Genomic DNA, 24,109 nt, shown 5'->3' on the forward strand with positions numbered 1-24,109 from the left:
TTTTTAGTGACCAGTTTCAGATTATAGGTCAGATGCTAATGATTAGCCGATTGGGAGTCATGTGGTACAATATTAATTATCAGATCTCTTTAAATGCTTCACCTTTTACAAAAGGGGAGATTTGTTTTGAGGTTCAAAAATCACATATGTTTAACCGGTGACTTAGTTCTTTTTTGAACTGGCAATTTGAAACCGCAGGGGCGCATAGTTACACAGAACCTAATCATCTACAAACATTCTGATAAAACCAAGCTGTGACAAAATTCAATATCTTGGTGTTGTTCCAAATAACTGGTTGGCGAGCAAAATGCTTGGATCGTTCCGACCACTCTTATTTTTGAACTGTTTAAGTAAAAAAGTTATTTTAAATATACCAAAATTAAGTATTTCGATATTTTCGATATCTTTTGTTGTTGTTTTTTTCATCGAGGAAGGAAGTTGATAGTAAGCTTGAAGCACAATTTTCTAGCCTAATTTTTGTCTTGCATTTTTCTCGAAGTAAACATTTGCGTGATTTGTGATTGGCTTTATGAGAAATGCCAAATACAACGAGACATCATCAAAAAGCCGTTATTCGACCCCATGTGAACCCAAAAGTTCCCCTCTTTTGGTTTTATTTTACATCCATTTTTGACTGCTGACCTTAAAATCATTCTGAAGGTGCCATTTTATACTAATTATGAGGAAATCTGCCGGAAGTGCCTTAATACGTCGTAATTTGCCTTTTTTTACACTATTTTGCCTGCGGCGAAGAAAATTTTATCAGAATTAAGTCGTAAAGTGTTTTGGGAGAGCTCGGAAGTTTTTTGAAATCCACTTCGAGAAGTTCTTTTGATCCGCGCCTGATATGCGATCTACCAAATATAATTTTTTCTTTTCACTCCGGCAACAAGAGTCACTCTGTGCCTGGATCATTTTTGGAGTTTTTTAACTCTCCCTCATAAATTTGTGTAAAAAACTTGGTCCCTTAATAGCTACTTATTAACGCCTTTTTTAATATATCCCTGGAAAAATTCAGCCTGTAATTTTAGTCCAGTTTTCTTTTTAAGAGTCGATGAAAGTAGTTCAAATTCTTATCTTTTATAGGTCGTGTTTTTTTTCAGGAAATCTTAAAATTTGTTTAGACTCAAATTTGCTTTCACTGTTTGACGTTTGATTTTTTTTAAGTTCAGTTCATTTCTTTTGTTAAAAGGAAGGCAAACTTCGCTATCGAACAGCAAAAAAAAGGTCACGAAAAACGTTATCGACTTCTGATTTCAAAAAAGGGTATCAATTATCTGATTTCCCTGCGAAAAAAAAATTTTTGCCTATTGATCCATTTTTCTCAAGGTGGGTTGATTTTATCAAAAAATGTCAATTATAAGTTCTTGAAATTCAAAGAGCTTTAAAGCCATTTTTTCTGTTTACTTGCGTTCATTGTCTCTGTTCCAACTGTGTGTGGCCTATGTTTTAATAAGAAAAACACCGATTTTTGTCTTTATTCGAAAAAATGAGCTCCGAGTTTTTCCAATTAAAAGCAAAACCGAAAGAGGGATATTTCTTTCGAATGATCGTGCTAATTTTAAAGATAATATGAACGATTAACATTTAGACATTAGGGGTTCAAATTAAATAACAAATGCGACGGGTTGACATGAGGAAATTGACATTGAAATATGCTTTAAGTCATTGAATTGTTTCGCTGCTGATGTGTCGGTTGCTGTTGTTGTTGGTTGAGGGGAACTGTTAAAACGGGAATGCCCGAGTGTCTGATTACGTAATCACTCACTGAGCCAATGAACGCCTTTTTCAGCTTGCTCAGACCTCGACAGCCAATCACAATTAAGTCCACTGGGTTCTGACGCACATAAGCTACCACGGCTGAAACAAAAATGCTATTTCTTTTCCGTTTTACCAAATGAAGATAAAAGGAAAAGATAAGGTAACGGGAGTTTTCGTTGCTACAAATATTTTCATAATCTTGAGCCAAACCTAAACCTGTTATTACTACCAATATTAATTTAGGGTCAATGAGCATTGTTAAAGTTGAAAACGGCTCATTTTTTGATCGGATTTTCCTGATTTTTATTAACTTTGTCGCAATTTTTTTTCTGTTTCCTTCGTGTTCCTGGTTACCTTTTCCTGGTTCGGGTGGGTCGCAACTGAATCCGAAGCTCATTGTCTCTGGGTCCAGTCCATGCTTGCGTGCCCTAGATGCAAACATCCTCTCCAGCCCCTCCATGTAGTGTCCTTTGTAGCGCCTCAACTCATCAAAAGCCAGGTCGGGGTCTAAGATAGAGAAAATATTGTTTTGTGTACGACTTTCATTTTTCGGCAAAATTTGGTGGTAAAGGTCATCGGAAATTTCAGGAAATCTAGCAGTTTTTTGTACGAATTACATAATTCATGTTGCAGAATTCTGCTGTATTTTTCCTCTTTTTGCGCTTTTTTCCTTTGGAGAAGTTATGAACTTACTTTAGTTAGAAATTAGTGCTTTTGAGTTGCATATTTAGCTTAAAGCTTAGTTTTTTTTCTCCTCGCAAAAAATGACGAAAATTCTCATAACAGCCCTATAAATTATGCTTCCCAAAAACAGATGAAAAATAGGTTTTAGTTTTATTAATTTTTTTCGTCGTTTTTCTGGGAGGATATGATTGGATGAATGTTAGCGTTACCTGAACTGGTGGAAACGGGGTCCATGAAGTGGAACAGAATGACAGTGTCTCTGCTCCTGCTCACGAAAGTGCAGTAGAAGTCGAACGCGTACTCTGCATTGGCACTGCCATCCACAGCTATCAGCACCCTCCTCTCTCCGTCGAACACACTCTTGGAGGAGTGGTGTTTGCTACTGGAACTAGTCCGAGGGGGACTCGAACACGAGCTGCTCATCGCGACCTGTGGGGGATAACGCCTTTGGAATATATGTCAGAGGGTGTTGTTATGTAACAATCTGCAGATAATGGTGTTGCGTAATAACCTGTGTTTTGAATGCTTTCGAGCTGTTAATGAGATTATCAGATGGTAGATTGCTGTTTTGGAGGTCGTTTAGTGAGTTGTATCTTCTTGAATGAGTTTATGAGTTATGTCAGAACTGGAGGTTCAAATAAATTTTTTAAAAAAATAAATGAACCGGAATGATTTTGTGTATGCAAAGTAGCACTCTGAATCGATATCGTAGTCGAGGTATTCGTAGTCGTTGAGTTTCGTTCTTTGTAAGATTAATTCGTTATTGTTGCTGATGTCTCATTATCAAAAACTCCTCGGTATGGAGATGTGTCTGGACTCGCTGTCGAATCTGCGGGCTTATTCGTCGTATCGCTGGAAACAAACGCGTTGTTGAACGCAGATAACATTGTGGCTACTAAAAAATTTATGCAACAAAATGCCTGTTACATAAAATATTCCTAATTTGGAGGCAAATTCTGTCGTTGCATAAAGAGTGCGGGGTTGATATGTAATGGGCGCAAATTTTAGTACCCCCTTGTTGAAAAAAGAGAGGGATTAGTGTCGCTTTTGACGCATCTGGAGGAGGCGAGAAATAATTGGATTTCAGGAGGTGCTGGTGGTAAGATGATGCCTAGTTGAAAAACATCAGCCTAACATCTAAAAGGTCACGGTCGCTAACGTGGTAACCAGATACACTGAATTGGGTAAGTTAATTTAGTTCTTATCTAATTAGGGGCAGGCTTGGGTCTGAATTTTCAACCATAATTTTGAACTTTTTTGGATCCTATGCTGTTTTCTAGCAAATGAAAACAGTTTGATTTTCTGTTTCCAGTTAAGGATCAATTATTGGGCTGAATTGGAGAAAAGACGGAGTATGATTTATTTATTTTGTTGATTTTGTTGTCACAAATGAAGACAGTTTTGATTTGAAATAGCTGAAAGAGTTGACAGTTGATTGAATAGAAATTGGGGTGCTTTCAATCAAAAAAGATGCTTTTTAAGATGCTTTTCTTGCCTTTGTCAATTCTCACGACTCGGAGAGGTTGAATTATTGATTTTTGTAGGACGTTAGAGGAACAGCGTTGATTGGTATTTGCTGATTGATTACTACTTTCTGATTAAAGTTTGTTTTGAATTTGCGACCAATTTTTTTGAATGTTTTCCTTAAAATTTGATATTTCATGTATGGAAAAGCTCGTTAGCCACCAATTTTTTTTTGAATATTTAAAAAAAAAACATTTAAAACTTTTTGTTTGAAAAAGCTCATTAGAAAAATTGGAAACTACAACAAGGGAATCAATTGTGATGTTTCTGAAATGCTGTTCATACACTGCATGTATTCGGAATTGATAATCCTATCTTTCTATTTCTCTGCGCAGATGGGTTACGTTATGCTCAGATTTTGTGCAGCTCAGAGAAAAAGTGAGCCCAATTTAATAGCCATGGCCTGAGATTCATGTAATCACTTAATCGAAAAAAATCTAGGTGCGTCATTTTCTTACCGTCTCTTATCTCAAGGCTATAGGTGCATAAATTGTACTAAATGCCACAGCCAGTGGTATCAAATGTCAGAAATGCTTCGCTAGCAAGGAATGAATATAAATCGTGATACCATCCGGTGAATTTAAACGGGATTTTTTTAGCCTATCTGGCAGTTGGTTTTGCTATCGCTGTAACCCCCTGCTTATAAAAAAAAATTCAACTGATGTAGTAAAAATGGCGAGAAAAAAAAGTGAATATTTGAATTTGAACTAGAGAGCGGCTCCTGAATTTCAAAGCCTGTTTGAGCGTTATAATACTAAGAACAAAATATGCGAAAAAAATATATCTAATTACACGGTTATATGCTTACCTGAGAGGCGTGAAACGAACTGCTAATAACAAAATAAAAGCAGCTAAAGAGAACTGAGTTAAGTTGACTGAAAATCAAATCAGAATTTTTATTTGAGAATTCAAGCTCTAGCATTTCTCTATTTGTTTTTCAGTTTTGGCCGTAAATAGAGATACATTTTGGAGATAAAGTAATGTTTCAAAATTAGCAAGATAAACAATCATCAGGTAATAGCTGTCAGAGGAAAATAAGACAAATTTAGTTGAGGGAAACGGTACAATTTGTGACGCAGAGTTGATTCCTAGCTTTGGGCGAAACTCGCCCCAACCAAATTTATGCAAATAGATTCACGACTGTAGACACTGTCTTTTCGGAATCCGGAAAATCGTAAATTCTGTCGCTATTCAAAACAGCGACCTTTTTTGGCCTCTTTTTATTGCTTAATTTTAACTCTTTCTATTTTTTATTGTCTGCATTTTCCATGGTAATCAGTCAAAATGAAGCAGAATGGGAAAATTTGCATTCTGTTTTCCCTGTTAAATTCTCCCATTCCTTTTTTCAACTCAATTTAGTGTATTTGCTATTTTCTGCTCCATCTGCATGAATACTATAGTGCCACCAGGCGATCATGGTGGTTGCGAAAGATGTTACGTGATGTTATGTTATGTGCCGCTAGTCTTCAGCTCAAGGCTTGAGAGTGAAGTAAATATTATCAGCCTACTCTAAGATGGCGCCTATCTCAAAGGGGGAATTTGGCCAATGATAAAAACACAAACGTGGATGAAAATTATACAAATGTACTCTGAAATTGGTCTGATCACATGTATGTGATAATGCGATCGACATTTGACCTCATTCGCTTCATAATTAATTAGCCGATGCTCAAATAAACTAAGAGTTAAACAAAACAAGGGTAGTCGGTTGCAGTGCAAGCAAGTAGCACAGAATGTTCCGACCATATTCATCAATAAAAAAGTTTTTTTTCTTCAAATTAGTGTCGGTTTTAGTGCGTGGCGTGATTTGAGAACTATACAACTGCGTACAAATTTATGTAATTTAGGGATAATCGACAAGATTTATCTTTAAAAAAAGAATGACAAACAAAAATAAAAAAATTGCACAAAAATTTCGAAAGTTTTTTTGTAAAATCTTTATTTCCAAGGAAGCACTAAATCAAACATCCAAAACTGGTTTTCTTTTAAATTAAGTTTTGTTAGCCTTAAAGTCCAAAAAAAGGAAATTTTCATATAACTGTTGTAAATCGATTACTTCACTTGCTCGAAATTGAACTAAAAATCAAAATTTTAAACCAGTTCTTCACTGGGACAATTTTTTGAAGTTTTTTGAGAGGCGTTCGAATAACGGCTAAAAGTAAAAGGGATTTAATTCGGTATATCACTCGGCCCATTCCGATCATTATTTGTGGTACCTGATTTTGGTAAAACAATAAAAAATTATAACACACCAGAATACAAAGTTGCTCCCCATTTTCAACGTGAGGCGAAAATTCATAACAGGTGACAATTCGTAACAAGCGCCAATTCGTAGCAGTAGATTAAGTGGGGAATACTGATACACGCACGGTATTCGTCTCGTGCCGGATGTAAGCTAAGCGGAGCAAGCGTATTCTACTTGCCAATGCCTTGTTACGAATTGTCAATTGTTACGAATTGTCGACTGTTACGAATTGTCGCCTGCCACGAATTGTCGCCCTACCCTTTTTTAATGGTCGAAAGAATGTGTTCTGCAAAACCTATTACTCGTTTTCTAAAATTCTGTTAAAAAAGTTATTCGCCTATTTCGCAAAGGCGGACAATTTTTCTTTCCAATTGATATAGCATTTTTAGTGTCTCATTGCAGATGCGGTAAAATCACAAATAGAGAAACAAAAAACAAATTAAAACCAATTAAATTTTATGGCTCTGATTAATAGGTTCAGAATTGAATATGTCTAACTGCTGATTTTTTCTTCAAGGGTGAAATTCGATACTAGTTATCACAGGAGGGAAGTTGTAAATTAGATACCGATTGTTGGCTTACCTGATTGGTGTTATTGCAATCTGCGCTGTAATGATCTCTTTTTAATTGGGTTTAGTAATTAAACCTCCCTCTGAGTAACTCGCAAGGATCTCGCCGCTCGTTTTCTTCGTATCAATTTCAATCTCAGCGGGGACAGTGTTAATTTCATTAGGAGGAAGAGAGGTCATTGATATCGGTGATAATCTCATCCTATATCCCTCCTGATTAATTATTCCATCATTTGATCTACCCCCAATGAAGGTATTAAGTGTGTTCGAAAGAGACAAAAATGGACTAGTTGTTGCGAAAAACTGATTAACCAATCGCAATACTATAATATTGTATATTTTCCCCAGGACATTCTGCAGGGGCGGATCATATTTTCGAGCAAAAGTGGATCAAAGATTTTTTCGAAGGGCCAGAATTTTCTAAAATTTCGGAAAAATTCCTTGATCTTTTTTTAAAGTTGATCAAATTGATTTTCCGAGCTCTCCAGAAAAACTATAGTTTAGGCTGATGGTTTGGTAATTCTAAATTTATCTTTATACTCAAGATGAATTCTCAACTTCAGGAAAATCTTAGTCACTGCTTAAGACAAGATAATGATCCTAAATTACGATGATTTGATTCAACTTCAGGCCTCTCTACAAGTTAAAATTTATTTCCTAATAATTGCTTAGGACAGATTATTGATCTATAATCCAACATATGTTTTTTATTTGAAATTTATCACCAAAATTGCTACAACATATTTATCTCTACTAGTAAAAGTGCCTTTTTCTGGTGTTTAAATTGCACAACTTCAATTCAGCAAAAAAAAATCAATTAGATGTCGTTTTAGAAAAATAATTGAGTGCTTTTTTCGGATCCGATTTTAATCTTAATAGACCCTCCCTTTTTCATTGTTTGACTTGAGCTGCTTTTTTGAAAGGCACTTATTCCTGCCTTCTTAAGCCTGAAAGATATATTTGGAACTGAACTGTTCTTGAAAGGTAGGACTGAAAGAAAATAAAGCCAAAATTGATTGACAAGCCCAAACCGAATTCCAGGGATTCGGATTCTGTTTAATAATTGTCACTGCTCCTAAAAGACTTTCAAATCACGAAAATAAACATTGACAAAGTTTTGCTTTAAATTAGTGTGGAGTGCTGAGCAAGCAGCGGTTCGATTTCTAGGAATTCTGTGACGTGATTCTCTTACATGTATGGTCGTCTGCGCCTAAAGTTAAGATAAAATAGGACCATTTATTCATAAAGGGAAGCACCTTCATGCGAGCAGTTCAGCTCTTTGCACCGTACGCATAATTTATTGGTTATTTGTTATTTCTCTGGGCTGTGAAATTTTGTCTGTCTTTGAAGTAACAAGCACTGATTACGGTGTGCTTCAAAGCACTGACTGTTTGGTTGAAAAAAGGGGGCCTTAGCTCAAATTATTCAGCGGATGAGTCTCTTTTACAGCCAATAGCTTCTGATGAAATTAGTTACGAATGATTGATGGTGCAACTAGAACTTTTTCACATGAAATTGATCTTTTTTTGAAGTTTTATCAGATTGCTTTTCTGTCTATCGTCAAGGCCACTAAATTACACTAGCTTTGATGTGTTTTCAGAACAAAAAAAGGTTGAAATTAATTTAATTCTACAAGTTTTTTAATCGAATTAAACATACAAGTGGTACCAAAATATAATCTTCGGAACATAATGTTTCTTATTTGTTTTTTGGCTGGGTCTAATTACGTGTCCAATCACCCAACTCACTTTTTGCGATCAAATTTCGCTTGTTGGTCTACATTTAGCCCTGATTGGCACCAATCCCCCTGCCCCGAAATTGAAATTGATTGAGGCGCTGATGAAGGGAGGAGCTGAAATAGACCGGCTGATTTCTTCTTTCAGTCTAATTAGCCGTGTTTAAGTCGATCTCACTTTTCTTCACCCTTTCTTTCTCACCCAATCCCAAGAGATCATCCTTCGCCTTTAACTCTAATTGTAAGGGCGTGGCAACTGAATAACAATCAATAATATTACCCCAAAGGTGTGACAATTAACACCTTTCTATTCTTCATATTGGTAGGCGTGGCAATGATCTCTCTTTTATGTCCTATTCTCTTCACCAGACTCAGTTGATAAAAGATGCCCCCAATTAATCATTTTGCCGCTATCGCTTTTTCTTTTGCTTTTGAAAATTGGGCAGCAAACCAAACATGAACAAAAGGTTACATGTCAGTATTTAGACAGCCGCGTATTCATACTGGTCAGTATTTAGACAAATACTGTTTCAACCAATCAGAATCGAGACAAAGAAGAAATTAATAAATAATTATTATTTATTTTGGATTATTTATGTTTTTTCTCGATTCTGATTGGTTGAAACAGTATTTGTCTAAATACTGACCAGTATGAATACGCGGCTGTCTAAATACTGGCCGCACTCCTGAACAAAAGTAGCCAGTTTCTGTGCAAGTAGCACAGATTATTTCGACCACTATAATCTAACTAAAGCAACTTAAAAATGAAAAAATATCATAACGGTGCGAAACTTTATGTTCCGTCCATTGAAAATGGGGAGGCGCTTTGTAATTGGGTGTTATTAAATTTTTTTTTCTTTCCACGCTAAATCAAGTATCGCAAATAATCATCAGAATGGGTCGAATGATGTATTCAACAAAAAAGCGATTTCAGTCGTGATTCGAACGACATTTGAAAACGTTCGAACGACATTTGAAAACTTCCGAACGAGTAAAACAATCGAGTAACGTTCGTTATATATAAATTTTGACCATTTGGGCTGAAAAAATTTTGAATTTACTGAAAAAGCAAACCAGTGTTGGAAGTTTCACTAACTTTCTACGCGTTTGTATCGTTCTATAATCACACCGCGCACAAGAAATAACGCTAATTTCAAGGTAAAAAAACGGCTAATTTGAGGATTTGGTGACAAAGCTGGAGGAGGCTCTTCGTGAACTCAACAAAAAGGCTCTTTTTCTTTGATCTCTTGGCAGTTGTGAAATCACTTGAATCATTTGATAACTTGAAAATAAATCTATGTTTGTGATTTTCCGGCAACTTTGGCCTGGAGGTAACTACTTAACCTGGGACGGCCAAGGGCTTACGTTCGAATCCTGTTAGGACTTTTAACGGAGCGATGTGTACTATAACGAAGAATTTTTATCTAACTTTAATCGCAAACAAAAGTGCTTTTTTGGTGTCGCTTTTGGTATATTTCAATTTAAGCAGAAGCATTTTAAACTCATATGTTGTTACTTTATTTTTGGCTAGTGTTAAATCCTGTTTGATTAAACAGGTCTCATGATATGTACGGGATTTGATGTTTTTTTGTTGTATTTTTTTTTGCGACGCTTTGGAAAATTGTTGCACTTTTTGCTGATATTTCAATTGTTCTCAAAAACTATTGTACCGTTAGGGGATTTCAGAAGGGAAATTATCGACCTATTTGTGTTGAATTTATTTATTTTTTCAAATATTAAATGCCGAAATCTGAAATAAAAGATTTCAATCAAAAAAAAAAAATTATGTGGATCTCCCCTTCTCAAGCTGTTGTTCCCTAAATTCGGTAGAAATAAATCTAAGGCCTCAAACAGCCTCAGTTTTTGATATTTTGAGTTTTTTCAAAAATTACCCTGCCTAACCGGAGTTAACTGAAAGCAAAAAAAAATTTTGGAAAAAAAAATATTTTTGAAATTTTTTCAGTGTTTTTGAAAACTTAGTTTTTTCTAGTTCTAGTTGATAGTTCTCGAGGTTGATTGTTCATTTAAAGTAATATGTTATTTCAATTTTTCCTGCGTAATCTGTTTCCCTTTATTTTTTTTGTAAAAAAAAGCCGTTATGGATTTCGGAAAAATCCATTTATTGAAATTTTTACCGTTTTTTTTTAAATTCCATCACTATTCTCGAAAATCACTTGCTAAGTCTGATAATAAGGGTATAATCTAAAAATCAGAGTGTGGAAGTTTTCCCTGTATAAGAGACTATTCCCACCTCAGTAGAGAGAAATTTATGGATTTAGAAATATTCAAATTTTTGATTTTTGATGTTTTTTTTTGGAATGTTTTTTCTCTTTGTTCGAAAAATAACCCAGCCAAATCTGAGATAAAGAATTCAATTGATAAAGCGACTACTAGTTTTCTACGTCAAATAACCTCCTACTTAAGCAGAAAAATTACTAAGTTTTTGCCGAAAGTTCTTTTTTCTACAATTTTGAAAATCATGCATTTCAGTATCAGCATAAAATTTAACTAAAATATTTAAAACAGGTACATCCAGAATTAGCTGGGCCACTAGTTCACTTTCAAGTGGCCGCAGCGCAGATGCATGAACGTGAGTGACACTCATTATCATCTGGTCGGACATTTAAATCCGGAACATTGAGATAGTTTTTTTTGTGCTCAAAATTTTGCTGTTTTATTGGTGGCTAGTCTTAGTAAAATTACAAGCGGTCGTGGAGACGATGTGAGACCATGATACCCCTAGTCTCATAATTGACATTCAAATTTTTCTGTAGGTATTTTTTAGATTTTTTTCGCTTTCCTTATTTCACTATGTTTTGCGTGTTCAGAGCTCTTTTTGCATTTCCTCGCTTGTATTTGCGTAGCTTAGCTTTTGTGTTTTTAATCTACAAATACTTAATTTCACTGAAATTATTGGTCTATCGTTTTTCTGCTCATGTTTTATTGGCTTAGTTGCCACAACGCTTATTTTTTGTGCTGTAAGCAGTAAGCAGTTTTCTTTGTAATTGAAGTCGTTTTTGATTCATTTATATAATTTGTAAGTTCACCATTTCTGACTTGTAATTTATATAATTTTTCTTTTTTTGCTCTTGTTTTTCGTTTAAAAGCTTAATTCGGTTTGAATTTTTTCGGTTTATCATTTATCGCCTTAGTAACCTAATTTTTGTTACTAAGTGACACTAAGTTTTACTAAGTTATTTTATTCTTGTCCGATTACTTTCGATGCTATGTCTTTTTGGTATCGTGCGCGTGGTTTTTAGATTTAGTGGCTTCATTACAGTTTTTGATTGGACATTTGTGGTACTTGAAATATCGTTTTAGCGAAAGAAAAATTGTTTTTGAAGCTTACTTTATGCTGCTTTGGCAATGAAAATTTTTAACAAAATCAAAAATTTATTCTGCAAAGTTTCCAGAATAACTGTTGTCTCAAATATTAATAATTTTAGTCTAATTTCGAGCGAGCAAAGCGGACAAATTCGACTATGTGAAGTGAAAACTGAAATACTACAAGGCTTAAGGATAGTAACATCTAGTTTGTCCAGATTCAAGCTGTTGAACATGCTTTTGCATTGGAGTTTTTTTTCGTTGGGTGTTTTAAGAATTTCGGCACAGAAACTGTTCTCGCTATAATTGATAGCGAGAAAAAAAAACCAAGGTAGTAACTAATGATTTTTCTGTTGAACGCAGAACAGTGTGTGAAAAAGTCAAAAAACTAAAAGATCGAAACAAAAAGTCACAAGTTGTTCAGGCGCTGGTTTAAAATTGATTTTTTAATGTATTCATTTTGCGTATTTTATGACAGGGAATACTGCTTTCAAATGGCGAAATTTATGTCAGTTCGATATTCTTTGTTGACTTGCAAATTCCGATAACTACGGTTAATTTACGTATGAAGTGAAATATTTTCAGTCAATCAGCTATCCGAAACCGATCTACCGCAGAACCGAAACGAGGCAGAAATAGAAACGTTTACTTTTTCCTTTTTTTTGTTGGAGTTTGTTTATTTTATCATCTTTTTTATTTTTCAAGTACTTCTTGTGAAGTTTAATATTTTTTTTACTTTTTTGATTTTAGCTGCTTCGCGGTTTTTCCGATTTGGATCAATTGGGAGCCTAAGAAAAAATTTAGCGCATGTAGTTTGGATAGCTATGAAAAATTGGGAGAACTTGACAATGTAATCATTTTTTGCAAAATTCTTAAAACTGCAGTTTTTGAAGTTGGGGGAGCTTGTAGTCTATAAAATCTTGCTACAAAGGAAAGTGCTATAAAATCTATAAGCAAAGGGTTCAATGTTGCCCATATCAGATCATCTGGACCGTATATCTGAAGAAGACAGAAATGACTTACAAAAGAAAGCAAAGCGGTTTTACCCAAATTTGAAAGCGGCTTATTATTAAAAGTCAACGATGAGTGGCTTAGTATTTGAAGTTGCAATAACTACAGTAAATGGCTGTTTTTGGCAACATTGCCATCATTGATTCTAACGTTATACCTTATTTTTTGCTATTCAATTAATTTTGGTGGAACAACCCCATTTTGGCGGGTATCAATAGTTTTTACTTTTTACATGTCGACCAATTTTTTGAACTTGCTCCACTTTCCCATTAATCATAGAAATGTGGAAAAATGTATTTCCTTGCAGTAACACTTACCTGTTACCTGAATAGGCTCCTCTGAAGAAACAAATCTGTATTGAAACCGAGATCAAATAATGGAACACACCACACCATAAATGTCTTCACGCACTTTACGCAAAGCTAGAGGGCGTTTTATAAAATTCTTTGTGAAAAAATCCGTACTAATTTCGCTTGCATTTATATCACTTGGAACAGCACTTAAAATTCTGCATTGAACGAATACGAGGGGATTTATGGAGACACTTTGAGCTTGAATTGATTGTTCGAAAGAAGTAGCACGTGGACTTGCATTTTCCATAAATTAGCGGTGGATTATCATACTATTTTGCCGTTGAATTTGTTCCATTTAAGGAGACCAAAAAAAATCTTTAAAACAAAATTTTGTGATTAAAGTTAATCGATTTTTTTTTGAAAAGAGGTCGTGCTTGAAGTATATCAGATGCCTCGTTTGTGAGATATATATATAATGCAATTAGGAAAGATTTTATCATATGATCTGTCAAATTCAGCCAATTTTTTGGCTTTTAAACAAAAAGTAACCGATCAAAAGCATCAAAGTGCACTTGCAATGTTTTAATGAGAAAAACAAAACGTTTAATCTGTTTTAATGAGCAATTAACCAGGTAAATGATTGGCAGTAAATTCAGCTGCTATAAAAAGATCTGACGGAGGCTAAACGTTTGTTTTTCATGGCAATCAACGGAATTCAAGTTTTTTATTTTGACTTGTTTTAGCGGCCGTTTTTATGAGACAAAACAATTTCCGGCTCTTTTGCAGTTTCCCCACCCCCACCCACCTCGTAAAGTTTCAAAATAAAGCTGTTCATAAATTGTTCACACGGCATTTTGCATGTAAGAAATGTTGTGAAGTTTTTTTCACCTGTTCACGCTGACACGTTTTAATGCATTTTGACATGAAAAGTCATTTTAAATAAGTTTTTATATATTAAATTTCCGAAAAATTCAAAGGGGGAAACTGGAAAAGAGCCCAATTTCCTTCGGACGCTTGCTAAACGCAGCCATTTGGATTTTATTTTCTCGTGTATAATTTTCTTTCTTAAACATAAAATAGATGTTTTAGAATGCTGCATAAATTGACGAAAAAAATTTTGCGATTAAGAAAATTTTGAATGCAGCAAAGTTATCATTTTTTCAAAACTACCTCTGTCTATGAAAATTTTCATTTAAGCAAATCTTACGTTCTTTGAATACATCCAGCAAAGTTGTAATCAAATAAATTAAATGAATAGTTAAACGGGGGGAGGGGGCGGTGGAGAAGTGGGTTTGGTCCCCGACCCGCACTCCAAATGTCAATGGCTCCAGGCCCACAATGATTGGTGCTTCTTGCTGGAAGGCAGAGCAATTTTTTAAGATCAGATAAACACCAAAACAAAATCTTAACCAGTTCTTATGCTAATGTTTCTAATCTCAGTTCTTATGATAGTGGATGAATAATTCCTAGTTTCGAAAAAAAAAAAATTGCTCTACAGAATTCGACGAATAGTTGAAAATCACCTTCCTTTTCAGGCAAACAACTGGAATGATTTCTATAAAGAAGTTAAATATTTCTTTGTTTCATCGTATAAATCGTTAAGTCCACCCATCAACAGACGTTGTTAAGGTGAATGATAAGGAGAAAAGTCTGACTGTGAATTTAAAAAAGAGCAGAACCAACAAAATGAGAGCATGTTGGCGGGGGTTATTTTCATGGGCGACGGAACGAATGCGCGAAAGACTCATGGGCGAAGGACTGAAAACAAAAACAGCCGAAAGTCAATTTTTAAAATAAATCAATTGCCGTTCAACTAAAAGGATTTAAACGAAGCAATAGTTTGCTTGTTTGATAACAAAACCCTTAAAATATAAAATTTGATCCAACTCGCCGGCGGTCAGTGACAATTTTGCATATTTCTGCCGTTTTTATTACTGGACAATATTAATATAAAGTCCCTGGAAATGTTTACTGTCTTTGAGATTTTCATACGTTCTTTCAAAATTGTGAAATACTGAAATCTGATTGGATTTTTTTTCACCCATTCGGTCCTTCGCCTATAAGAGATTCCACCCATTTTGGCGAGTAATTCAACAAATTAGGCGGCAAACGAAAATTATTTCACAAGTTGCTTGCCCTCAGATCGAACGAAAATACGACTGACTGCTGTCATAAATGGGGTCTGGCCTATAATTACATGTGTCGATTAGCATGCTCGAAAAAGCTTTAAAAGCACTCGCGATTTCAAAATTTATCTTCTCGAATTTGCAACTTACATCACCGTACACGTAGCGGAATTTGCCAACTCGCTATTTCAAATTTTGGTTACTCAAATTTGCAATTTTTATCGGCGTGCACAGCCTATTTGAAAATTTAAGCTAATTTATTTTTCATCTGAATCTACACCCAATTGAAACAATTATCGCATGCTAATAGGCACACATGCTAATCGCTACACCCCATATTAAATAATGATTCAATATTGGGCTAATTATTTTCTTTATCATAATTGCCTTTTAAGTTCACTCTTTGGATCCGTCTCCTTGTCATCATTCCTAATGAGGATTTCAAAACCCAAGTAGTTTGAAGCGTGGGTTATCTGACCGTAGATCACTGAGGCGGAGCAATAAGCAGAATGGTCTAAGAGCAGAATGGGTCCAAGAGCCGAAAACTGAAAAAAAACATAAGCAAATCGGTAATACAACTATTATAATAGTCAATAATTCGAAAAAAAATAATAATAATTAAATGCCGATTTCAAGTACGTTGATCTATATTTGATCTTAAAAATTTTAACAATTGCGACGAACACAACAACACGCGAAACAAAGCATTGGTCTTTCCACTTCAAACACGGTTGAAAAGGCTTTGATATGATCCATAACTTTTCTTATTCTAATTTACTTGTGATTTAGTGTCGGAACTTTAATTCAGAAACCAAAAATAAACAAATGATAATGTTTGCATCGTTCTTGTTTCAAAGAAAATTCGAAACACAGTTTTGGATGGGAAAAATTTACTATAAATCATCATATCAGCAAATGGGTGTTACAAGTTTTATAATTGTCAATGATTCTAAAAAAGAATTATATTATGCAGACTTTAAGTACTTTTATCCTTATTTGATACTAGAAATCTGAACAATCGCGATAAAAACTAACACACGCGAAACAAAGAATTGGTCATTCCAGCTCAAACACGGCTGAAAAGGCGTTAATATGATACATAACTCTTTTTCTTATACTGATTTTGTTGTGATTTAGTGTCGGAACTTTAATTCAGAAACCAAAAATAAACAAATGATAATGTTTGCATCGTTCTTGTTTCATGGAATATTCGAAACACAGTTTTGGATGGGAATAATTTACTATAAATCATCATATCAGCAAATCGGTGATACAAGTTTTATAATTGTCAATGATTCTAAAAAAGAAATATATTATGCAGATTTCGTACTTTTATCCTAATTTGATCCTAAAAATCTGAACAATCGCGTCAAACACAAACACACGCGAAACAAAGAATTGGTCATTCCAGCTCAAACACGGCTGAAAAGGCGTTAATTTGATACCTAACTCTTTTTCTAATACTGATTTTCTTGCGATTTAGTGTCGGAACACTAATTCCGAAACCAAAAATGTTGTTTTCTAGCTATGTGCAATACAAAGGATCTTAAAACGCCGCAAAAACTAAACATCTGAACTGATTCATATTTCAGTTTTCTTGCGTACTTCGGCCGACCGACGTGTCATTCATCCAAATCATCATATGATTGAACCTTGAACCAGAAGCGGTTCAACTTAACTTTTCAACACCCTTCTTCTGTTTCTCATTAAGCATATCCAATTTTAGCCGACCAGTCTTAAAAAATACAGCGAAATTATTTTTTCAAATTAATGTCATTTTTTTTGGCGTCTTGTGATAAAGGAATCTGAGCGAAAAAGTAGAGCTTAAGCATTTTCGTCAGTGAAGCTGAATTTGATTCCTAAGCTGAAGTGAGCTGAAGTTTTTGATTCCTAAGATGAAGCTATAAACTCCAAACACTAACTTCATTTCTGTAAAATTAAATTTTCAAGGCTTAAATTAAGCTTAAATAAGCTAATGTAAGCCTGCTCACTTGCTCGACAATAGACGAAAAGTAAAAAAATTCAAATCATTTTTTCTCGACATGAACAAATTTTTATGGATAATTTTATCAATTTGAAAAAACTGGTGCGGCCGTCGCATTTAGGCAACCAACTGTTGCCATTTGAGTTGTTTATTTGGGGCCTCTCCGCCTTCGACTTTTTGTAGAATAACTGGTTTTTTGTTGAGTTTTTTTAAGTTTTTTTGCGAATGGAAGGCTTAGCCATTCCGATGTTAGAAATTCCAGACTTAAAGTTCTCAGAAAAACTTTTTTTGATTTTTAAGTTTTACTTTTTGCTGTTGTTGGACCAAGATATTAAATAAATCGAGCTTAATAAGGCTTGTGGGTAAATAAAGTTGGGTTGCACCATAATCTAAGATATATGGAAACAATCGGCGGACGCAAAAATTAAATCAAGTTTCCCTGTCAAAAATGGATATTTTGGGTTTAACAACTGAAAAAAGTAAACGTTTGCGCATGCGGCCGTGTCGGATTTTTTGACCATTGCGTGAAAAAACTGAAATTAACGATATGTGAGTTTTCTAGAGTTTGAGATTTCTAGGTTCGAATTTTTTTAAAAGTTTTTTCCAATGCCCGATTACATTATGTTTTTATGATGTTTTTTTTTTCAGAATTTAGCAAATATTTGATTGCTGTAGTTTTTTCAGAAAAATAATTGAAGTCTGGGTCCTTATTTTAAGCGATATTGTAATATTTCAACTTAGTTTATTCGTATCTGCTGTCAAAGTGCTTCGCAGCGTTCATAATGAATCAAAATTTTGCATTTAATTTTTTTTTTGAATTCATGAATGAGCAATCAATAATCAACTTGTTTCCCCCTCTTTGTTCTAGCGGGACAATTTGGAAACGTTTTTCTTTAAATAATAACCTGACAATTCCATTAGTCTCAAATAATATTCATTAGTACATTTGATTTTCCATTATTTTTGCTCATTCTTGTTTCCTGCCTTACGATTGATTGGATTTTTCAACTTGCCTTTTGCGTTCATGTCAGTGTGAGCTCGGTTCTAATAAGAGAGACTTGTGTAATTTTTTGGGCGTGTTAATAGGCACACAGGGTAATAGGCTCGTCCCCGTTGCCATGCATAACGGCGGTACTGAACCATCAAAAACTTACAACCAATCTCAGACATAAAAACCGTCACAAGTTCCTTTTCGCTGAACGAACAGTGCATAAAAACAAAAGCAAATTTAAAAGAAATAAAAATAAATTCTGTTCAATGGCCTGGCTCTGCACCGATAACCGTCAAACAGTTATCTAACAGGTCGTTTTTGGGAGTGACAAGCTTGCTTTAGGGATCAACCAATTTGCACCAATTGCATTATCTGCAGATTTTGGGCCGGTCAATATTGATTGTAATGTTCTAAATTCATTTGCTTTCATTGAGATTTTCGCAAATCTGTTTGGTTAATATTAGTTTGCATTTTTCGGTACCTCCATCGCGTTGGGTTCCCCGGTTTTTGAATGAGCGTGAAATCTTAAAATCGTAAATAATTAAATAAATTGTTCTTGAATTTGTGCATAGAACAACAAAAATTTGTTTAATAAATTTTTTTATACCTAATCTTTCAAATAGTGTGACAGCTTCTAATATATATCTGTAAGAAACTTTGTGGTTCCAAGAATATTTGGACCAAGGTATCATCGAACCCCCCCCCCCCCCCCCCCCACGCAGTTTGGAGTGGGAAGATGTTAACTTGTTTCTACGCAGAAAGATTTTAGAAATAGTTTTAATGAGTTTACAGAAGAAGCTCCACTTTTCACTTTGCTGTCTGATTACAATATGTTGAATGAATGCCTGAATTACGTTAAAAGTTGGTATATTTCGATTAGTTTCTGCTCCTGTTGAAATTTTTGATCGTGCCTCCAAAATTGCGTATGAGCCATAGATTCATGTGCATTTTTACCAACAAATCGAGTTACCACCACAAATGAACACGAGTGATCTTACATTAAAGCTGTCTCACTTATCATTCGAAAGGCCAAAAAAGTTGAAATAAATTATTGGGCTGCGAAAAAGAAAAACCGTCTGAACAATTTGCTTTTCAGGCCAAATTAAAGCGAATGTCAGAAATCAATTAGAGTCCTACTTCATAATTTTTTGCATTATTTGCAAGTATTCAAGGAAGCTAGGTCATGTGACTTATATTTAAATTTATTAGAAAAACCTTAATTGCATGCAACCTCCCCGCGTCAAAAAAAGACGACGATACCTCACTTTACAAACCATAAGAAGATTATATGTTTGCTGTAAAAGTAGCCCAGAGTGTTCCTAACACACGAAAATTTATAACGTAAAATTTTTTTTGAAAAGTAAAAATTAAAAATTTTATAATTTTTTTCTTTTGTGTTACTGTTTTGTTCATTTTCCACTTAAACATAGCTTAAAGTTAAACATAGCTTAAACCATGAAAAAATGCATTGAAGGTTAATTGAAAATTCAATGTGAAATGGGGGGAATATGAAATTTCAAGTCTGAAATTCATTAGTCGAGAAAAAATAGACAATGTTTTATCGACAATTTTTTTTCAGAATCCAAATCACGGCTATTAGGGCTTTAAAATGATGCCACACTTGAACCCCTCCCAACTGTCTTCGAGTTAGTCAAAGTAGGAAAAAAATACAAATATTATGCCTTACTTCCTTCACACCATTTGTAAGGGAGTTGTCGAAACACCAAGAGTAGCCGATTGCTGTCCCCAGCAGGGGCAAAATTTTTGACGACCTTTTCTTAGGTCGCCGCACTGATTTTCCGAGCTCTCCTGAATCTCTAAAAAACCTGCTTTGGTAATTTTTTTGCATCGCAGGCAAAATTTTAAAATACCAGGCCAAAATAGGCGTTCTTAGGCACTTTTTGGACAGTCTTGATCAAAAATCATGTTCTTTCAGCGAGCGCCCCCCCCTCAAAAGTAGTATATGTTAAAGCTCAAAGCACTTTAGAAAATTTCTAGGATCCGCCAGCGAGAAATAGAGGACCTAAAAGGGTAGTCAGGGGGTCGAATCCCTGAGGGAACAGGGCGTCCGCCCCCTTCCCCACCCCCTAAATTCCCAACAAATTCTTTTAAAAACTATAAAAGTGTTTTTCCTGCTTTACTTAAAAAAATTAAACCAATTAGAATTGACTATTATTGTCTAAAAAAATGAACGAAAAAAAAATGAAAATTTCTTATGAATTTATTGCGCAGGGAGCGCTAAATGAAATTTCAAAAACTTGGTTTCCCGGCGTAAAGCTAATGTTTTTAAAGTTTTTTTATAGCAACACTTAATCGCTCGAATTTGGGCCAAGTGGAAATTTCAAACCAATTTTTCTCGAACGGAGGTTTATTGACATTTTTCCAACTCGCTTGAATTGTTACTGCAAGAGCGTTCATATGATATATCGCTCAGCATACTTTGATGAATTATTGTGGTGCCTGTTTGTGAGTGGGAGACAAACTATGAGAAAATTGAAACTTAAGTTACACCCGAAGTTAAAATAATGAAATTATAAAAAGAAAAACATTCAGAACAGGTCAAAAATTATTTTCAGTTTTTTTTTCTGATTAAGCTGGTTCTGATACTTGAGAATTTTGAACTTTTTTTTTATTAGAGTCTAGTGTGATGGCACAAGTGACGGCCTACGAGCTTTCTTTAAGGTTGAGACGGGAAAAAAACACCCCATGCCACACTTCTTTCCACTTTCTTTGAGGATGTCGATATAACAAGTGTAGCCTGTTGCTGCGCACTGGTTGTTTTTTCAAACTTGTGCTTTTTTTATTCGTGCTGACTCACATGTAAAGTTCCTGATTACAAGGCGCTCGCAAGTGTAAAAAAACAATTAATGCGTAGAAAGAGCTAAATGAAGCTCCAATTACTAGTTTTTCTGGAGTAAAACTAAATTTTGTATGGCCTAAATAAAAGCTTTTATTATTTTAACCTCTATTTGCTCGCTTTCCTAGCTCAAAATAGGCTAGCAAGCAAAAAGAAGCAAGATGACAAAAAACTTCTAGAAGATGTAAAATTCAGTGTTTTCTAAAATTTGTTGTTGCAAAAATGACGATGATTGGAGTATATTTGCACAACAACCGGTTGTTTTTGTTTGCACAATCGGAATATAGTGTGATCCTAATGGGTTACCTTTATTTCCGACCTAATATTCAACCCTTAGTGCTACTTTTGACGGCTTTTTCAAATGAGGAGGCTGAATTGGCTAATTGATATCATGTTTTTCAACATTTGATCACTAATAAGTTTATAGATGCATTTTTAATTTATCAACGGAATCAAAGAAAGCTGTTTGTTTCATAGAACAGTGCAATAACAAAAAACTTTTTTTCAGAAAATTTCCTGTAGTGTAATTTGCCAATTTTTGAAATGCATAATTTATACACAGTTTGGCTTAATACTTACTTTATTTTATGCAAAATTAGTGTGGTTGCCTTTGGTTTATTACATTCCAAATTATTATATGCAATATTTGTATTTTGTGCATTATAAAGCTCCCTTTTGCCGCTTTTGCTTGTCTTTGGTTTCTATAAGCGTCAGTGGCACAATTGTGTGAGCAGTTAGTTGAAATCTTGAATATCCGAGGACTGAGTTTCAATCCTCGTAGAGATCATTTATTTCTCAAATTTCATTAGCGTTTTTTTGACCTTTTTAAAGATACTTCTTGGAATTTTTGCGTTTGCGAAGTTAAGCTTCGCTTGTGTTTTAATTATGTCCATGCTTTTACTTTTTGACAGAGAGGATGCGGAGGTTTCGCCACTTTTTCTTTTTTTTTGTAATTGTTTTGAAAACCAGTTTTTTACTTCTATTTCAGCTGGATCTGATACTGGAGAGTACTCTGTCTTCTCTGGCCAGATACGACGAGTCCAATGTGCTCTCTTCCGTGTTCACTTTCACCACCAACATCAAATCTGTCAGTACAATTATAATCGAAAATTATAACAAATACAATGACAGCCAGATCTTCTGGGTTTAATTGATTTTTTATCCATGAACTCCAATGCGGGATGACTTTTTAACCACATTGAATAGTAGTATGATTATTTTAGTTTATAGGAAAAAAAATGTAGAATAAGAGCAGTTTGAAGTTAAAATGAAACGTTTGCAGGACATTTATTGACGTTGAATTCCTTTGGCATATTTTTTCAAATCTCTTTCGGGTATTCTTGTTTTTTCAATTTTATATCGAATTCTGTAGCACCTTGGCATTTTTAGATGGCTTCGACAAATATGTGATTTTGAGTCACTTTTTCTTAAGTTCTACGAACAAACCTGGCGCCAGCAAAAGTTTGATGCTGTAAAGGTAAACAGATGAAGTCTTTCTCGATAAAATGGTACCTTTGTAATATTATTGTTCCGACTTTCGATACGAAAGTAACGGAATATTTGTGCTCGGGGTGGGTTTTTTTTCTTCAGACAAATTTCGACTTCTTAACTAGCCATTTTTGACAGAATTTTTTTATATCATTCGAAGGGTATTGTTGTCCTGAGCTCAAATTTGAAAAGATAATTTACCTGTGATCATTTTTCGTAAAGTTATGGGGGTTTAATGATTGCCATTTTGGCCAATTTGGGACAATTAACTCGCGATATATTTGGCGCTATAAACGCGTAAGCGGAGAGTTAATCCGTCTTAAAATCGTTCCAAATTGGTTGAAAGAAGCTTATTTGCCAAAATTGATTTGTTACAAGGAGCGAAATCTATCCTTTTGTACTTAATATGGCGGGTGGGGTGATGATTTTCATAAAAAATTTCAAATTTTAGAAAAAAAAATTTCATTTTATTTTTATTACATTTAATTTTTTGATGTTATTACTGCTCCATAAAACCTTAAAAGGCAGTCGGAACATTCAGGGCTTCGCCCTGATACGAGCAGTCTTGTTAAATATTAAATTAGGAGGTTCTACAGAGGAGCATCAAGTGTTAATAAGGATCAGTACTGAATTATATGAGAAATTAGTTTTGCCAATTTTAGAACTGTTTTCGACCAATTTTTAAGGCTTGAGAGACTTTTGAGAAAATTTTGAGAACTGAGCCAAATTGAATATTTTCAAGTGATTGAATGTTTTTTTTTCAGAAATTCTCGCTTCCCGCTTTCTCCAAACCACAAGCTAAACCGGGACAGGATCAGGTCAGTTAGCTACTTATTTAAAGCCCCATAATTCTAATCTGTACGGGGGGACACACCTCTATCTTACGGTAACTACACTGGAAGATATCACCTGCAGTTGCGCTTTCAAGAGACTTATTTAAAGGTCCTTTACACGTACGCCATGCGCATTGGTTTTACGCAACTGGCAATACCGTGATTGTAGTATACTGTTTATATACAGAGACCAGAGACCATTGAATTTTTTGACGATTAGCATTGACATTTTTGACGACTTGAAAAGAATCTAGGTGTTCGGCGACCCCTTGGAGAGTGATTCAACCTTTGCCCCAATCCTATGTATAATATGTGCCTCACTCGTAATTTTCTGTGCTTTATTTGTTAAGTCTCAGAAGCAGCAGCCGACTGCTGGCCAGGACTTGGCCCAGCCTTACATGACATTCGTGAGGAAGAATCAGCAGAAGTTGCACGAGCTACTCATCGACGAAGACTACGTCCTAGAAATATTCATTGTAAGTTGCCCGTACCCAGTAAATTTTCTAAAACAGATCTGAAATTCTTTATTTCTTGTGTAAGCTAATTTTCAGATCTGAAATTCTTTATTTCAGATCCTAGATAAGAATTAACCAATTTCAGATCTAAAAAATGTCGAATTGACTTTTGAAATTTTGTTACGTGTCTTGTTGAGCATGAAAATAAAAAAAATAGATCATAAAAATG

At 34.7% G+C, this 24,109-nt stretch overlaps 2 protein-coding genes across 19 annotated transcripts in view; one reads left to right on the forward strand and one right to left on the reverse strand.

The window, feature by feature from the left end:
• The window catches only part of LOC134841170 (calcium-dependent secretion activator 1-like), a 570,701-nt gene that overhangs the window by 539,310 nt on the left and 7,282 nt on the right, over nucleotides 1-24,109 (forward strand). For all 4 annotated transcript variants that reach the window (XM_063856973.1, XM_063856974.1, XM_063856975.1 and 1 more), the window contains 3 exons: nucleotides 22,093-22,191; nucleotides 23,357-23,410; nucleotides 23,776-23,901. In XM_063856973.1, the coding sequence (XP_063713043.1) occupies nucleotides 22,093-22,191; nucleotides 23,357-23,410; nucleotides 23,776-23,901 (279 nt within the window). The remainder of the gene's footprint in view (nucleotides 1-22,092; nucleotides 22,192-23,356; nucleotides 23,411-23,775; nucleotides 23,902-24,109) is intronic.
• LOC134841173 (putative universal stress protein SERP1273) lies at nucleotides 1,482-13,588 on the reverse strand. Of its 15 annotated transcripts, none has more exons than XM_063856993.1 (6): nucleotides 13,178-13,588; nucleotides 8,721-8,774; nucleotides 6,797-6,900; nucleotides 2,655-3,297; nucleotides 2,116-2,268; nucleotides 1,482-1,860 (listed from the first exon to the last, which is right to left on the reverse strand). In XM_063856993.1, exons 4-6 carry the CDS (start codon nucleotides 2,866-2,868, stop codon nucleotides 1,661-1,663), a joined length of 567 nt encoding a protein of 188 aa, XP_063713063.1. In that variant the 5' UTR covers nucleotides 2,869-3,297; nucleotides 6,797-6,900; nucleotides 8,721-8,774; nucleotides 13,178-13,588; the 3' UTR covers nucleotides 1,482-1,660. The 15 variants fall into 15 exon arrangements, with proteins under 15 accessions (XP_063713063.1, XP_063713061.1, XP_063713060.1 ...); XM_063856991.1 differs by having other exon boundaries at nucleotides 8,647-8,774; XM_063856990.1 differs by having other exon boundaries at nucleotides 13,171-13,588.

This window comes from Symsagittifera roscoffensis, chromosome 3, assembly GCF_963678635.1.
Source record: "Symsagittifera roscoffensis chromosome 3, txSymRosc1.1, whole genome shotgun sequence".
In the NCBI taxonomy this organism is placed as follows: Eukaryota; Metazoa; Xenacoelomorpha; order Acoela; family Convolutidae; genus Symsagittifera; species Symsagittifera roscoffensis.

Bases quoted from the DNA above. Each gene is read 5' to 3' on its own strand.
- LOC134841173 (XM_063856993.1), bottom strand. From the start codon at position 2,868: ATGAGCAGCTCGTGTTCGAGTCCCCCTCGGACTAGTTCCAGTAGCAAA. The intron at 2,269-2,654 runs GTAACGCTAACA...TCTCTATCTTAG, and splicing joins CCCCGTTTCCACCAGTTCAG to ACCCCGACCTGGCTTTTGAT. The intron at 1,861-2,115 runs GTAACCAGGAAC...TTTTTGTTTCAG, and splicing joins CCCACCCGAACCAGGAAAAG to CCGTGGTAGCTTATGTGCGT.